This window comes from Morus notabilis, unplaced genomic scaffold (assembly GCF_000414095.1).
Source record: "Morus notabilis unplaced genomic scaffold, ASM41409v2 Scaffold1296, whole genome shotgun sequence".
Classification (NCBI taxonomy): domain Eukaryota; kingdom Viridiplantae; phylum Streptophyta; class Magnoliopsida; order Rosales; family Moraceae; genus Morus; species Morus notabilis.
Genome location: NW_010367016.1, coordinates 81,947 through 99,872, shown reverse-complemented (window position 1 = coordinate 99,872; position 17,926 = coordinate 81,947). Strand labels below are relative to the sequence as shown.

At 35.5% G+C, this 17,926-nt stretch overlaps 1 protein-coding gene and 2 long non-coding RNA genes across 3 annotated transcripts; all 3 read right to left on the bottom strand.

The window, feature by feature from the left end:
* Positions 1-238: 238 nt before the first annotated feature.
* LOC112094183 lies at positions 239-1,159 on the bottom strand. Its single transcript, XR_002903403.1, has 3 exons — positions 1,080-1,159; positions 808-901; positions 239-700 (listed from the first exon to the last, which is right to left on the bottom strand). It is a non-coding gene; the product is annotated as an uncharacterized LOC112094183 (long non-coding RNA).
* Positions 1,160-1,558: 399 nt separating this feature from the next.
* Positions 1,559-2,494, bottom strand: LOC112094184. Its single transcript, XR_002903404.1, has 3 exons — positions 2,016-2,494; positions 1,764-1,847; positions 1,559-1,598 (listed from the first exon to the last, which is right to left on the bottom strand). It is a non-coding gene; the product is annotated as an uncharacterized LOC112094184 (long non-coding RNA).
* Positions 2,495-6,402: 3,908 nt separating this feature from the next.
* On the bottom strand, positions 6,403-12,885 carry LOC21392592 (RGS domain-containing serine/threonine-protein kinase A). Its single transcript, XM_010111666.2, has 13 exons — positions 12,085-12,885; positions 11,071-11,476; positions 10,336-10,993; positions 10,013-10,053; positions 9,817-9,885; positions 9,117-9,217; positions 8,652-8,730; positions 7,944-8,042; positions 7,786-7,854; positions 7,616-7,665; positions 7,432-7,513; positions 7,109-7,203; positions 6,403-6,993 (listed from the first exon to the last, which is right to left on the bottom strand). Exons 1-13 carry the CDS (start codon positions 12,489-12,491, stop codon positions 6,867-6,869), a joined length of 2,283 nt encoding a protein of 760 aa, XP_010109968.1. The 5' UTR covers positions 12,492-12,885; the 3' UTR covers positions 6,403-6,866.
* Between the last annotated feature and the right edge of the window lie 5,041 nt (positions 12,886-17,926).

The following is a 17,926-nucleotide window of genomic DNA, read 5'->3' as shown; positions in this document are numbered from 1 at the left end:
AAGACTTGATATTGCCAATTGAGACCTACTCAATTGGTGTTTAATGAGTGTGTGATATGCTTTCAATTGAGTTCTAAGTTCAAATCTCGGGACAATTATTCAAAGATTTGATACTTGATAAGATTTAGTGCAACAAATTGAATAAAAGAAATACTCCAATTAATTCCATCAAGGACTTCACAATCACCACTTCATTTTTGATACAAGGGAGGGGAGAATGTTACCGCTTAGAGTTTACAACTAACTAGGCTGTTCTCACCCTCAGGACTTCACCACTTCATAACCTTATATTAAGATCGTCTGCTACATTTTCTTTTCTTTCTCTGTACAACTTTTTTTTTTTTTAACCAAGTGGTCCCGACAAATACTCACCAATACAACATCAAATGTGACGCGATCCAAGAGACATAAATTCCCAATCGCAGAACATCAATGACCAACTTTGAAAGAATTTTTGGGACAATGGTGCTTCAGCTGGATATCTCCCAAAAACGGATACTTCAGCGGGCAGTGATGCGCAATGAAGCAGAGAGAACCCCAAAATCACAAAAACAAAATGCTGAGGTGAATCTGCATTCACAGGCAGCGGAGCTCGCTGCTTGTCTCTAAAATCCCCTCTAGAGCGCCCTGAGCCTTGTCAGTAGCTCTTGGAACGTCGGGTCGGGTGGCGTGCTGAATCACTGGTTTAATGCCATTTTATCTATTGGAATTCATAAGACAGTGTGGTGTTTAAAGAAAAATACATTTACTACTATTGTACAAGTTCATCCTGGACTTGAAAGATAAGAGAGGAAGAGAGGTTAATACCTATGCCAACAGCTCTCAATTATAGAAGCCAACTGAGGATCCACATCTTTTGGAATCTCCAGTTTTTGGTTCATGACCCCACAGCACCAATTACCTGCAAGTATCCGAAACAGATTGATGTTCAAGCCTGAAGTCCACTCGGAGTGGTTGACACTTATTCTACTTTTTCCCGGCAACGCGGGTAGTATCTACTTTTGAACGAAAATGAAGCAACTCATGTGATAGCTAACAAGCTACTGAATCTTATACAATTTAGTTCGACAGAAAAGTACCTGTATCGCGTCGAGATTATCCCAAGGAATCTTCTCCGTAGCGACCTCTCACAGTATCACTCCGAAGCTGTATACGTCAGACCTAAATGTTTCCAGCAGAAACAAAAATATTAAGTTTACCCCCAGGTTAACAAGGGAAATACAAGCTGAAGTAGAGATTCGCGTTATCCTTGACCACGATAAGAACATACTTTTCATCTGGGGGTGAGTACTCTACATTTAGGAAAAAAGAAAAATGGTGACGTAAAGATCACGACGTGAGAACTTTAACTTCTGAGAGGCCGCATCGGAGGAATAGGAAGGGGACATCAAGTTTCGTGCTTAAGACGTGAAAGACTAAAATTGCCGACCAGTTCAGATGAAAAATTAATGAGCTTTGAGTTCCCTAAAGAAAGTATAAATCAAATAACTAGATGTTTACGTAAAGAAAAGAGGGAAGCATACTTTGACAGTCCAATTCTTATCAACAAGATGGATGACGGGTGGGTTACAATGATGAAGATAATCGACACCCCGTGCCTGCGGAGATTAGAAATCGCGATTAATGCGTGGACACATATTCTAAGGGATGTGATAATACAGTTTGTGACTGCATAAATAAGTTGCTTAAAGCAAAGCTGAATGAACGAAAATAGCAACAAGTTGAAATGCTTAATTGACACAAGAGACATTCATGACACTCACAATATCCCGGGCCATATAAACCCGCCTTCTCCAATCTAATTTTATTGTGCTGTTATGTAGCAAGCGAAACAAACTTCCACTGCACTATAAACGTATTAATATAAGCAAAGAACACTATTAAACATTTATGAATTTGTCTTCTTTAGCAGGAAAAAAAAAAAAAGCTCTTTGAATTTGTCTGAGATACAGGAAAAATGGCTAAAGTAAAGAATGATAGTGTTAAGAGTAAACAAAATGGAAGTTTAGACGCACCGTGGATGGTACTCTGTCACAATATTGCAAAGACGTTGAGGTGAAGTCACAGCTCCCATAAAGAGCAGTACATTTGGATGCCGAAGTGGGTTCAGATGACAAAAAGGATAAATTTTACTTTTACCACAGAACTTTAGTTGTTCTATAATTTGCTTCCTGAACTTTAAAAAACTGGCCTAGACGCCCTTCAAACTTTAAACTATTATTACTTTTGCTCCTTCTGTTAAACACTGTCAACTGATGCCAATGTGCACCTAAATTTAGTAAGGATAAAGTTCAGGGGTGGGTTTTTTTGTTGTTTTAAAGTTTAAGGGGCAAGATGACATAGTTACTAAAGTTTGGGGAGCAAAAATAAAACTTATCCTAACAAAAATGGTACGGCAGTATTGGTACTATAGAAGCATAAGCTTTTGGTAATTCTTGGTCTCTGCTACATATGATCATACCCTCTCAAAGTTTGCAACTAAAAGTAAACTAGAAGTCATTGTGTAGTTACAAGAACTCTTGTTCAACATGAATGAAGGTCTAACAAGAGCCTCAACTTTCAATTTTGCAACTTAAATCGGTTTTACACAATTAAAAGCAAAGAACTAGGAAGCGCATAGCTCTAGTCTGAAGGAAAGTATCACGTCATCCGATTATTCTTGCTCGGAGAATGCCTTGACAGCAACATCCTGCCACATTTCACTACTATTCAACCCCACCTTAAGATTACAAAGACAGTATCTTTTGATCTTTTTGCCACTTCCATCTAAGCTAGAGACAGTTGAAAGGAAAAAAAAAAAAAACTTTTAACAGGGTTAGAGCAAAAGAACGTCCTGAGTCGAACCACACGCCGTGATACACAGCTCCACATGAACCTGCAGGGGATAGAAAACTGCAATTATGTGCATATGAAATGTTATATGAACTATGCAAAGAAGCAGCATATAAAATTTATACAGTAATTTAACCAAATTGAGCAATGTTTCGAAAAATGCCTTGCCTTGTCCAATCTCTTCTCCAATTGTCAAGTCCTCCCATAATATTTCGTAATCCAGACAGTCCGTGTCCATAAAAGATTGAAATTCATCTTTAGACGATGTGTTATCCAACTTTTTTAGAATGTCTTCCACAATTTCCTCAACTACTTTCGACTCGGATCTAGCGAGCAAAAAAAAAAAAAAATGTTAAACACTAAGGGCCCTTTTGGCGCGACTCGTTTCGGTACTGAATGATCAGCTTCAGGTTTCTAACTAATAGACTTCAAAATAAAATATCTTTTATGGAAATGGCTTATCCGTTAAACTAGCAAAATAGCGGAGAATACAACGCAATAATAAATCGCAAATATGGATAACATAGAACAACGAATGTTTTCGACCAACAAAAGAGAAAAAAAAAAATCAAGCAACCAAAAGGCTCCAAGCTTGTGGTTGCTTCTTCTTGCATGGTTTCTATGACGCATAACTAAAAGAGAGAGAAAAAAATTTAGGCAGATGATAATATAACCATAAGAGATTGTAGAGACTAAGGGAGAGATTGCAGCATACCTTGTGACAGGTATATCCCATCCACATATATTGCCCGCTTCATTCAAACTTCAAAGCATTTCTCCACATTTGAACCTTTTCATCCTCAAAACGCTTTTTTTTTTTTTCGTGTTTGGCAAATGCAACCTCATAGCTGCTTCGTTCTTATCGAATATCCGACGGGTCTACATGGTAAAAGACAGGAAGAACGAGCTGCTTGTTCATCGTTTTGCACCGGAGAATATGAGCGAGTTCAGTTGAACACCATGAGGAAGAAGCATAATTCTGGGAGAAAATGACCACAGAATTCTTTTGACTCCTCGATTGCTTTCGAAAGCGAAGATGAAAGTTCATCTCCTTTCTCCTTTCTCAAGATGAAAGCAGTATACAAATGGCCGGTGAAGTTGTTACGAGTGTCCTGACCCTCTGAAACTTATAAAAACACCATATATCTTTATCGGAGCACAACAAGATGCAGCCATAACTAGAGCAAAAGATGACCTGATTCGGAGACTAAGCTCTCTGCAGATTAATCAACTACATAGTTCTAACTTCTAACTATAGGTTGATATTAGTCCTGGACGAGACTCGATGTCGTGTATTATGTATGTATAAATTATAATTGTGTGTATATAATATATATATATATATATATATATACGTGTGTTTGTGTGTTTAGTTTTCATCGAGTGATTGAAGTTTTTCCCACACCATACTTCTTAAAAGTTTCCATGGAAGGTGAACGGAAAAAGATCGGATTAATCGGAAGGAGCAAGGATATTTCATCACTGTTTTTTGTGATATGAAAATTGAAAAATGAAACATAAAAAAGTCAGCAATTCAATGAAACATAAAGTAGCTTTCCAGCCTAAATAACGGGTTTGTCATTACTTACGTGTCATTTCACAAAAAAGTATTTATCCTGGTTTTTTTTTTTTTTTTTGTCTAAAGTATTTAACATTTTTTTTTTTGGTTGAAAGTATTTATCATGGTTGGGTTACCAATGATATAATAGACAGTTAATCCCTTTTCTTAAAAAAAAAAAAGAAATAAAAACAATAATAATAAACACTAATTGGCTGTTAATGTCTACCTTTGAAGTCTGATACCCAGAAGCTAAGGATATATTTCGGTAAGAGGGCTAAAAAGCTTGATAGAAAACCACAACTAATACAAAATGTGTGGTCCAAAGTATTAAAGTGGACAGAGGGAACCAAAAACATGTTTCAAGGGAGCATGAATTAAATAGACAAAGTTGATAGATAATCACTAGCATTACTCTTATTTCAATAGACAAAGTTGTTTCCTTCACTAACCATATTACAAAAGATTTAATAGATAATCCAGAATCACTAGCGTCATTAGTCTTATTTCAATAGATAAAGTTGGGTCCTTCTCTAACCATATATAATTGAAAAACTCTTTTTGTCACGATAACAATTTACCTTTATAGACACAAAGAGATGGGTCCTAGTGGGAATCAAATGGACTCCACAAGTGAAGTCACTTTTGTGTCTAATGAGAATAAATCTCCGTCGGGACAAATAAATCTGCTCTGTATAATTACATTTCAGGAAAAAAGAGTTGGCTGCCGTCAAGATCAATCAGTTGATGTGGACATCATTGCAAATGAACTAGAGGTCAGCTTCCTCCTATCCGTCCATGTCTAAAAAGGTATTTCATCGTGAAAAATAATCAAGGGCATCAATAGTGCTTGACACCACAACGTGACGTGCATGTGAGATCATATGAGATTTCACTTTATGTGAGTCGGTGGTGTCATATCGAATACTATTAACGTTTTTCTTCTTTGTATTATGATCTGTGATCCTCTTCTAAACATCTTTATCTTTTTTGTAATTGGTATCAACAGTTGGACAAGAAGGTTGAGAGAACTAGGGGAACAGAAACGGGATGCTGTGGCTGCTATTAGACACTTGCTTCACTAACAAGAAAGCCTTTCCTCTCTCCAATGTTAGAAGGCATACAAATGATTTCACCGTCACTAGAAATTATGTGTCGATTAGTGGAGCTTTGTTTCATTAAAAAAAGAAAAACTTGGTTTACGTTTACCCCAAGTTCACTCTCAAAAGTTTTTGTACTGGTATCTTCTCGTTGCGATGAGTATTATTATATATTACCAAAATTCTCCAAATAGGCATTGTTTGTTTCTGCATGCAAACACATCAAATTGTTACTTATACCCTTTGTTAATGCTAATACAAGAACCAAGAACCACTAGTATGCAGCAAAATGGATAGCGTAATAAGATTTTACCGGCCTAATTTAGATAGAAGACACGACTCAATAGTCTTAAGTCTACCTAAATAAACCGCATGAGGGGAAAATCTCTAATTTGAGAGAAAACACAACTTTGTATTTAATCCTAAAAAATATTCAAATCTCCTATTATAATAGGTAATGTAGCTATTAATGGCTCACACATCAAAACGATAACAAAATAACCACTAAAACAAACGACAAACTAATAGCAAAATTAAATTAAATTAGAAAGCTAGAAGAAACGACAATCAAAACATAAACGACTATTTATATCAACTGGCCACTAAGTATTAAGATGATGAACGCACTCAAAGACTTCATATTTTATAAGATTGAGTGCAACAAATTGATATTAGCAAAAGCCATTGGCTGACATACATACACATGCAAATTGCCTTTTTTGAGTGGTGGAAATGGACCAAGCACCAATCCAAAGAAAGAGAAGGAGAATATTCCATCTAGATTGACAATTTCAATCAAAATTACTCCTGACGAATTCATCAAGGAATTCTCCACTTCATAAGCCTAATAATCTTAAGATCGTCTACTACCTTTTCTTTTCTTTCTCTGTGCAACCTTTTTGTTTTTTTCCCTTAAAGTGGTCCTGACAATTCCTCACCAATACAAAATCACAGAAAAGGTGACATGTGATCCAACCAACATGGTTCTCAACCGCAGAACACCAGTGACCAACTTTGAAAGAATTCTTGATGATGTCAGTGCAAAAAAACACAAACCATCACACAGACCAACTAACCCCCAACCCAACCCCAATCACCGTCATAGTTAGGCAGCTCACATGAATGACAACCACTTTCCCCTTTTCCGCTTTTCTTTTCCCTTTTTCTTGTCTGCCAAACAGTCGGCCAAAATCTGAGTTCCAACTTGGTTCCAAATACCAACCACAAGCCATTTTGTGGTGTCTACTATGTCCTTACCAGAAATGGTGTTGGTTCGGTCGGCTTGGATATCTACCAAAAATGGATGCTTCGGCTAGCAATGATGCGAATGAAGCAAAAAGAGTAAACCCCAAATCGCAATAAATGCCGAGGCAGGTCTACATTTCCTTGGCGGTGTTATCGCCAGCAGTAGAGCGTGCTGCCTGTAACTGAAGGGTATAATGTCTCTGCAACTCCCTGAACCTTTCGAGCAGCTCTTGGAATGTTGGGCGGAGTGCTGGATCACTGGTTTAATGCCATTTTACCAATTGAAAACATAAGACAGTGTGGTGTTTAAAGAAAAATACATTTGTACAAGTTCATCGTGGACTCGAAACATAAGAGGAAAAGAGGTTAATACCTATGCCAACAGCTCTCAATTATAGAAGCCCACTGAGGATCCACGTCTTTTGGAATCTCCAGTCTTTGGTTCATGAACCCCACGGCACCGATTACCTGCATTCAAAACAGATTGATATTCATGTATGAAGTCAAAATTCACGCCGTGTAGTAGAAATATATCATCCACGAGGAGTATTCTACACTTATTTGACTTGTTTCCAGCAATGTGTGTATCTACTACTAAATGAAAACAAAGCAACTCATCATTTGATAAATACAAACTATTAAATCTCATATTCTTTCTTGAATATAATATCACGACGTAGTTTGACAGAAAAGCACCTGCATTGAGTTGAGATTATCCCAAGGAATCTTCTCTGTAGCGAGCTCCCATAGTATCACTCCAAAGCTGTATACATCAGACCTAAATGTTTCCAGGAGAAACAAAAACATAAGAAGTTTACCCCCGGTTAACAAGGGAAATACAAGATAATTAATGCTATCCTTGACTAAGACAATAACATACTTCTCATCTGATGGTTCATTGCGAAGAACTTCTGGTGCCATCCATTGAGGCTAGAAAAAAGGGAAAAAAATGGTAGAGATAAATATTATAACGTGAGAACTCAACTTCTGAGAAGCAGCATAAGATAAAATGAAAAAGGAAGAGGACATCATGTGTGCTAGTTAAAGTACCGTTCCCTTCCCAGTCTTAGTTGTGAGATAGGTTTCATGCTTAAGACGTGAAAGACCAAAATCACCGACCTGTTCAGGCAAAAATTAATGAATTTTGACTACCCAAAAGACCCTAAAAACAAGGAAAAAATTATTTATCAAGAAAGTGGGAAGCATACTTTGACAGTCCAATTCTTATCAACAAGAAGATTTGAAGACTTCAAGTCTCGATGGATGATAGGTGGGTTGAAATGATGAAGATAATTGACACCCCGTGCCTGTGGAAATAGTAATAGTGATTAAAGTGTGGACACATATTCCAAGGGATGTGATAATACATTGTTAGACACTAGTTCTTAGGAAGTTAATGGCTAAGAGGGGATAAGTGAGGAGAAAGGTATTAGTTGGGTTTGGACACAATTTCTCAGAAATTATGTTAGTGCTGATTTGTCTTGGTTTTGGCTAGGATTAGAGGAAAGGTATAAAAATAGTGGGAAGGGGCAGAGTTTGTTATGCTGTGATTTTGAGAGTTTTAGGAAACTGAGATTAGGGAGAGTGGTGGTCTCTCGAATACCACCAAATTAGGAGTCCCCGGAGTACTCGAATTCTCCTTTCCATCCATTTTGCTTTCTTTAATTTTCTCCAGCTGGTTTTGGTTTGTATGAGCTGGTGTTGAAGTAAAATTCAATAAAACTCCTCTGTTTGCATCAAATCTGGTGTTGGCTGCTTGTGTGTGTGAGTGTTTGGCTGTTTGGTTGAGGAAATTATCAGGTTCCTAACATACATTTTGTGACTGCATGACAAGTTGCTTCTAACAAAGCTGAATGAATAAAAATAGCAACAAGTTGAAATGCTTAAGAGACACGAGAGACATTCGTAACACTCACAATATCCAGGGCCATATGAACCCGCCTTCTCCAATCCAATTTTGCCATGTTCCTCTGAAGCAAGCGAAACAAACTTCCACTGCATTAAGAACAGATTACGAGTAAGTAAATGACACTCTTAAACAAGTTGTTGGAAGAATCTAGAGTCTTTACCTTCATAATAACTTCATTACTATATATAGCTGTATTATTTGGTGTATCCTATTTCTAGCTTGTAAAGTAGTTGTTGGTAGGTGCATTAACCACTAATCTCCTGTATATAATGTTGTATGTTCTGATTGTTCAATATTAGTATTAGTATCAGAGGCAACTTGGTTCTAAAAAGTTCAACGTCCTTTTTTTCTGTCAGTTTCGACCTTCGTTGTTGTTTATTTCCAATTCAAATACTTGAATTTTTCTGAGATACATGAAGAATGGCTAAAATAAAGAATGTATCATAGTATAAGAGTGGAGGTTTAGACGCACCGTGGAAGGAACTCTGTCACAATGCAAAGACGCTGAGGTGAAGTCACAGCTCCCATAAAGAGCAGCACATTTGGATGTCGAAGTCTTTTCATAAGAGATACCTTCATAACAAAGAAAATATGAAATTTAACATGAAACACGTATAAGAGGGGGGAAATTAAGGGGGGAAATGGCATAAAAACAGCACGAGAGAGAGAAACCATACAGAAATAAGATAATTATACACAATAAACACCGGAGACAGTAATTTGCAAGTCAAAACTGGCCAAAGAGTGAGTTCAGATTTAAAATAAAAAAAAATAAATAAAAAAGGTTCAAAGTACTCGTACATTTGAAGCATACTTTTCAAAGCGAGTAAAAGAAAAGGGCTAGCAGCCCATGTCTTTGAAATTTCTATATTCTTTTTTCTTTGTTTACTACATATGACTATGCAATAATTTATTGCACCTAACAATTTCTTTCCTTGTTTTGCTAGTCATCTTCTACATGTGCATTATAATCTCTTAGGCTAACAAATCCCAACCCTCTCAAAGTTACAACTAAGTCAAATTAGAAATTAATGGACTAAGTTAACCGGAAGTTAGTGAGAGGAACTCTTTTTCCACATACATACAGGTCTAACAAGAGTTTCAAGATTCCAGGTTTGCAACTGAATTTGGATTTACATGAGCAACTGAGAATAATGAACCAGGAAGCATACCTCTTGTCTGAAGGAAAGTATCACATCCTCCGAATATTCTTGCTTGGAGAACACCTTGACCGCGACATCCTGCCAAAGATTATGGAAGACTATTATTCAACCAAACCTAAAGATCACAAAGACAATATCTTTTGACCTTGTTGCCACTTCCATCTAAACTGGAGAATTAAAACAGGGATAGGGAAAAAGAACATACTGATCCGTACCACAGGCCATGATATACAGTTCCACATGAACCTGCAGGGGAAAGAAAACAGCAATTATGTACGAATGAAACGTTATGTGAACTATGCAAAGCATCAAGCATGTTTCACGGCAGATAAGTATTAACAACATACGACGTAGAGAATGAGGGTTGACAAGCAATGACCATTTGGAAGCTTCTTACAAAGGATATTAGAGGAATGTTCAGGATACCATCAGATCCTCTAGGATCCAGTTACACTAGATTAGTAATTGAACCAAAATGAACAGTGTTAAGTAATTTATAAGTACACCGCTGCATGGAAAAATGCCTACCTTGTCCGATCTGCTCTCCAATTGTCAAGTCCTCCCATAATATTTCGTAATCCAGGCAGTCAGTATCCATGTCCACCTTATTCATAGCGCTACTGCTGGTACTTCCACAGCTGCTGACACTGCTTGTGCTGTTGACATTAAATGAGGATGACCAGGAGCCTGAAGCCTCGTTATTTGCAGGCCGGTTGCTTTCATTTCCATGGCTTTCTAGTTTACCACTATGATTCCTCTGATGAGCCGAATCATTCTCTTGATCATTATGTAACCAAGGCCAAACAAAGCGGGAAGCCCTAGCTTCTGATGCTTCTCGCTCATTGCCTTTCCATGGCCAAGATAATCCTTTTTTATTCATCCATGCTTCTGCCTTTGAGGTTATAATCTTGTGGATTGCATTTTTTCCTTCACTCTCATCACCAGAATCCCTGGAGGGCTTTCCTGGGGACTTCTCATCAATATGGGAAGATACACCAATGGTTGCAGAAACCTCTCCTCTGGGTGTGCTAGCTCCACTTGAAGCAGCATCCTCCCGGTGGTCAGAGTTAACAGCATCAGAATGTCCATGATCAGAATAATGACTATCTCCGCTCCCACCTTCACGATCCATGTTGTTCTCCGGCACCCGAATTTTTGATTTGACTTTGTTGCTCACCTTGGATGCCTGTTTCGTTGGTTCTAACAATCAAGACATGCCAACACTACAATAATTTAGAGCAAGATGAAAAATCCAAAACTAACCAAATTTGTTATCTTTGATGCAATAGCAGCTTGCAAAGGTTGCTCAGGATCAAGTCCAAGTTTAGTCGATACAACATTTCGGGGCCGACGCGAGCTCTCGCATTGCCCTGCATCAGCCTGCACAATCCCCATATCTCTGAAGGGCCTGGAATCACTTGATACGCAGATGATCCCAATCAAAGAGCCATCATCGTCATAGAATGGAGTATTGGTCGCTACAATCACAAACCTGTCCCCCATCTTATTCTTGATGGGGAACTGTCCGGTCCAGCTCTGTCCCAAGGAAACACGTTCGACTATATTATTTGCCACAACAAAGTCATGGGAATCCACCAAAAGCTCAATGGCATCTCGACCTAAGGCCTCTGCCGCAGAGTAACCATATAGTTTCTCAGCAGTCCTGTTCCTGAAATATTGAAAATTCCCAAATGGATCAAGTGCAAAAAAAAACCATGAGAAGAACAACAATCACGAGCAAGACAAACTAGCATCTTTTACAACTAACAAATTAAATGCCTCACTATTCGAACTTTTAGGAGTTCATTAGAATCACAATCCCCCATATTCAATTGTCAATCCCCCATATTCAATTGTCAATCCCAACAACACCAATTAATCTACAGTTTCCAATGAACAGTGAAAAAAAAAACCAAACCAACCATATATCCATCACAACCTAAAAGCAAAGACCTTTAAGCAAAAGTAACATCTTTCACCAAAAAGGTGATTTAATGCATGAAATAATAACTTCAAGTTAGAGAATTTACTAGACCCATAATCCGTAGAGTGAAATTATCAACTCCGAAAACACCACCAAATCCAGTATGCAATGAACCAAAAAAAAAAAAAAAAAAAAAGGGGAAAAGAAGCCCAACAAAAAACTTACTAACCTAAACAAATTTACAATAATAATAAGAAAGAAAGAAACTTTACTGAATGGAAGTGGCTTACCAGTAAATTATACGACCAGTGAGATCAAATATAAAGAAACTTTACTGAATGGAAGTGGCTTACCAGTAAATTATACGACCAGTGAGATCAAATATATGAACAGATTGCCCCATGGACTGCAAGATATTCAGATACTGCCTATCGGTGAAATTGACAGCCGAGGGTCCCACACCCCCTCCTCCACCTCCACCATCGCAAGGATCGCGGCTCCGGCTCTCCCTCTGCAGCGGAGACGAATGCCGGAACGACGCGGAGCCTTCGAGTCCGGCTCGGGGGGGGGGGGGGGAGCCGAGCCTGGAGCGCTGCGGCGAGATGGAGTGGGACCTCTGGTGCGGGCGGCGGTGGTGATCGGACCTGGCGGCGGCATCGGTGGATTGCAATAGCTTGGACATCTCATTCTTGAGGTGCGCGTGGCCTGCCTCCAGCTCCTGGATCTTCTTCAGAAGCTCCTCCGCCGGCGGCGTCTCCATTGTTGCTCCTATCGTTAGCTCTCGAACCAGAATCGCCGATTGGGAACAACTTCTCGAAATTACGAACAAACATGAAGCACAAGAAGAAGAAGAACAAGAAGAAGAAGAAGAAGAAGAAGAAGGGGAGTTTCTCTCTCTAGAAATGAGAAGATAGAAGGAGGAGAGAGAGAGTTGATAATATTCTGAAATCGATTGAATCTGTTTATCTTTCTATTTGGTCTATCTGAGTTCTGACTTGGTGGCGGTGTTGTTGATGTTATTCTTCGCTTTCTCTCTCCTCTTCTTTCTTTCTTTTTTTTTTTTTTTTCAGTTTCTATCTCTATCTATCTTTAAATTGGAAGGAAGGAAGAAGTTTGCTTATAAGAGTTTTTAACTAAAAGTGTGTGCAGTCAATTGCTGAATCCGATTGAATATAGATGGATTTATTTATTTCTTTATCTATTTGTTTATTAACTTATTATTATTATTTATTATTTTTTTTGTTTTGAGAGGTCAATACGTAAAGAAATAAAACTCTTTTTTTTCTCTATTTTTCTTTCCTCTATCTATAAAATAAAGACGTATAAAATAAATTTAAAAAATACATAGTTCTAAATGTTAATGTTAATCGCAAAAAAAAAAAAAAAATTTCATAAAAATGGACAATTCTAAACCTAAACCGTTAAATCTATAAACCATTAGTCTATGAGTTTTGCATAATTTTTCATCTAAATGTGATTTTAATTATGTTTATGTTGAAAACATGCAATATTCATAAGATAGTATAGAGTTTTTATTTTTAATTATAACAGAAGTATAAGACGATCCCATGGTTTAAAATAAAATAAATACATACGGGATATTTTTCATATACTAATTCTTTTTGTTATTATTATTATTTTTAGCTGTTTTTTTCTTTGTCGGCTAACTAAGGTTTTTGTTTTCTTCATCAACTAATTGATAAAGGTTTTTGTTAGGCTATTCCTTCTCTCTCTTATTTTTGGGAATTTGGTTTTCTCTCAATCCCCCAAAAATGCATCGTCCTCATCTCAAATCTAACCATTCTGACCAGAAAATTATTATTATATATTATTATTATGATATTAAAGCCTTTTCCACGCAATAAACTTGAGCGTGGTCTTTTATAGCCTGTCGTTGTTGGGCATTGACCGCCGAGCAATCCAGTAGAAGAGCGCGTTTATTGTACGCGACTTGTTGCGCCTTTTGGAATTGTCCATGCAAAAATAGTTTTTATCTTTAAAATAAGTGAGATGATGTTTGTTTTCTTCTCTGATTCTAAAGCATAATTCATGAGCCGTGTTTAGAATTGATCCTATTTTTATTTTTTATATTTTTTAAAAAATAAAAAATAAAAAAATATTTCTAAAACGGCGTTTGACGCAATAAAGATAAAAAACATAAATGAAAGTGATTTTTTAATTTAGTGTAAAATGAAAGAAATAAAAAATGACTTTTAGTCCTTTTTTTTTCATTTTTTACTCTCTCGAGCAAGGAGAAAGAGAGAGACGTTAATAGGTTTTTTTATATTAAAAATAATCTCTTGATAAAATTATCAAATGCATTTTTAAAAATAATTTATGTCTGAGATTGAAAACGTTTTCATTTTCATTTTCATATAAAAAATAAAATCATTTTGGAACGAGTTTCAAACGCGCCCATGGTTCTTTACAGTAGTGCTCTCTCACAAAAAAAAATACACGTAAAACGAGAATAGTTCTGAATCCATGAACCAAACGTCAACTTACAATAGTGACTTGAGTGTAGATCTTAAATTGAATTTAAGTTGAAGTTGTAACTCGAGTTTGTGTTTGGATGTGCACATTTGAGTTATGATTTAAATTGAGAATCTATTTGAGTTTGTGTTTGAGTGGGTCAAAATTTGAATTTGTATTTACATATTATTTTAATAAAAACTCAATGGTGATGAAAATTTTAATAGGGTATATGGTGTGGTTTTATTCATCTTTTCGTTGTGAACGCATAGAAAAAATCATCTCAATCGGAATTAAAATGAAAAAGTTATGACGTTTTTAAGAATAGAAAAAATATTGTTTATTAACTTGAATTTGAGTTTAAGAACTTAAGTTGAAGGGGAAACTTGAACTCAAATTTTAGCCCCGAACTCAAGTTCAAACTCAAATTTTACAAACGAACATGAACTTGAATAAAGTTATAACTTGAGTTCAAACTTTTTTTGAGTTTTACTTCAAAAGAACAAGCCCGGTTAGAGTGTATTTGAATATAATTTTTGTTGAGACTTTAATTTAAGTTTGTGTTTGGATGTGCACATTTTAAGTTATAGTTTGAATTGAGAATCTATTTGAGTTTGTGTTTGGGTGGGTCAAAACTTGAATTTGTATTTATATAGTATTTTAATAAAAACTCAATGGTGATGGAAAATTTTAATAGGGTATATGGGTAAAGTTTTATTTGTCTCTTCGTTGTGAACGCATAGAAAAAAAATCATCTCAATCGAAATTAAAACAAAAAAATTATGACGTTTTTAAGAATATAAAAAATATTGTTCATTAACTTGAGTTTGAGTTTATGAACTTGGGTTGGAAGGAAAAATTAAACTCAGATTTTAGCCTCAAACTCAAGATAAAACTCAAGTTTAAACTCAAGTTCAAACTTAAACTTTATAAAAAAAAATATAAATTTGAATAAAGTTGTAACTTGAGTTTAAAATTTTTTTGAGTTTGAGTACAAATGAACGAACCCTAAATGCTCATAAATTTTGTTCTGATTTCCGAACTTGACCTAATTTTAGTTTGGCATTTAAAGATGGAAGAAAAATGTCCTTTTTAATAGGGACTTTAATATGAATTTCAATGTATTTATTAGTGTTTAATTATGTATTGTGTTAACTTCAGGCTTAGATTACTTAATTTGCAATTATGCAATTTCATTTGGATGAATATATGGGCCACGTGCATGACCTAGAATGAGTTTTCCTTTTTTGCCCCCAACTCTCTCTCATGGATTTTTGGTACAAAAAAAGATCTCATTTTGTGGAAAATCCCTTTTAGTGGATGTCCAATTAGGGTCAAGTTATGTGGGCTAATTAAGGTTCACAAAAGAAAATAAGTGCAAAAAAAATGCAAATTGTGTGCTCTAAAAGCTGTCTAATTCATCATAGTTGGATTTACCTTTTTTTTCTCTTTTTTTTTGGTGCCAAGTAAATCTAAGGAGGAGTTATTACCCATAAATGTTACTACTCTCCCTTGGCTAAAATCTTAATCACAAATTTAGGTAACTCATTTGAGTGTTTGACTTTTTGTTTTTCTTCTTTGGTCTTTGTATGTATCCCTTGGCCTTCTTTTTTACTCTTCTTTCTTTCTTCTATGTTCATACTCTTAATTGCCAATTAATTTTCCATTTTCCAATAATATAGTTTCTCATTTGGAAGCAACAACAATTTGTAAACTCCCCCCCTTTCTCTCTCTAACCACAAAACTTTTTTGTTTCTCTCACTATAACTTTTTCGTTTGCGTGCACAGCATGATAAACGCGCAAGCACACAAATACACAAATGTTTGAGACGTGAAAGAGACAAGAGAAACAAAACAAAAAACTCATTGTCCTCTTTCCACAATCAAGGGATAATATTATCATCACTTAATAAGGGAAACAAGTGACACTTCCATTAGGGCCATTACCGCTAAAACTTTACCATAAAATATATAAGAGCCCTAATGCTCTCTCTTTTCTTTTTTTTTTTTTTTTTTTTTTTTTTTTTTTAGTTTTAGAGATTTCTACGGTAAAACTTGAGAAAATAAAGTATTTGTAGTACTCTATTTTTAACCGTCATGTCTTGATTAAAAATTACTCATTCTGCATATTTTTCAATTTTATGTGATTTTGATCGTATTAAACAGTTAAAAAAAATTGTCGGTAGTACACTATTTTTATCCGTCATATCTTGATTAAAAATTATTTATTTTACATATATTTTCAGCTTAATTTGATTTTGACCATATTTAACATTAAAAAATATACTACTGGTAGGAGACCCAATTAGAAGACTTTTTTTTTTTTTTTTTAATTAGAAGGTTTCATGTTCTGAATTAGAACCAATCTTTTATCCTCTTTTCCATTCCATGCACCCACCACTTTTAAAGCTCATTCTGAACTGGCAAAAGTTGACCTCCAAAACTCATTGCCCATCTAAGTTCATTGGTTTCCTCTGATTTAATTAAGTCACATATGCAAATAATATCTACTTCATAAACTATGCCTCCTCAATTTAAATATACAATATATGTGATTTCTTTATCATTAAGTCATCTATCAATATCTACTCGTTTTGGATTTAAATATGCAATGCTTACTTCATCAAAATTGTAATTGAAAATATTTTTTATCATCTACTGGTTTTGTATCCTTCCCCTTTGCCTTCTTTATCTTATTTTATTTTATTTTATGGCCATGCCCATGAATCCCAAGGAAGTTGAAAACCCTCTCTCATTAACCTTATCCAAAAACACAAAAAAACAAAAACAAAACAGACACAAAAACAAAAACTCTTATTAACCAACACTCTTGAAAAACATTTGGAGACTAATATAGGCATTTCCAAGAACAGATATTGACGAATTCGTTTAATTGAAGTATTCAACAGTCAAATTCTTGAATATCCATTACCTCTTTTTTTTTTTTTTTTTTTTTTTTTTTTTTTAAAAAATTCTTTTTTTTTTTTGCTTCAAGAATATCCATTGCCTCTTTTTTTTTAAAAAAAATTTTGTAAGGCAATTAAAAAAGCATGGAGTATTTTGTTTTATCTGAAGAAAAAAAAGCAAGGAGTGTAAAAGTAACCGTTATCCACATCCATCCTTTCCCCATCATCAGTCAACTGCTCAATACTATGAATTCTAATGCACGTTTCCCAGAGAAAGTGAACATTAAAGTTATTAGAAAAAAAAAGTTGAATGGCAAATTTCATTGGCTACCCACCTGCCTAAAGAAGCCACCAATATCAAAAATCCAAATACAAAACATGGCAGTATGAAGTAATCCCTCTCTTGCCACAGGATCAAACAAGCCTGAGCTGCTTAAAAGGAATAGACATAAACACACTGACAAGAATATCTAAAACTCCGTTTGTTTGTTAGTTTAAATCACAACTCAAGTTTTTATTACTATGTTTTCTCTCGTGAAAATTCAAATTCAGGAATAGACATAAACACACTGACAAGAATATCTAAAACTCCGTTTGTTTCGTTAGTTTAAATCACAACTCAAGTTTTTATTACTATGTTTTCTCTCGTAAAAATTCAAATTTAACTATTAAATTTATATATTCTTTATAAGTCTGATATGATCCGGGGGTTGAAAATGCATAGTAGCCTCATAGTAGAAATGACCTGCGGAGACTCACTCCTTTCAGGGCACTTGAAATTCCTATTACTAATCTCCACCGTAGAAGTTTCGCCTCC

Excerpts from the sequence above, each read along its gene's own strand:
- LOC21392592 (XM_010111666.2), bottom strand. The coding sequence starts at position 12,491 with ATGGAGACGCCGCCGGCGGAGGAGCTTCTGAAGAAGATCCAGGAGCTG. Across the intron at positions 7,855-7,943 it reads ATAAGAATTGGACTGTCAAA|GTCGGTGATTTTGGTCTTTC; the intron begins GTATGCTTCCCA and ends TTGCCTGAACAG. Across the intron at positions 6,994-7,108 it reads ATTGAGAGCTGTTGGCATAG|TGATCCAGCACTCCGCCCAA; the intron begins GTATTAACCTCT and ends GCATTAAACCAG.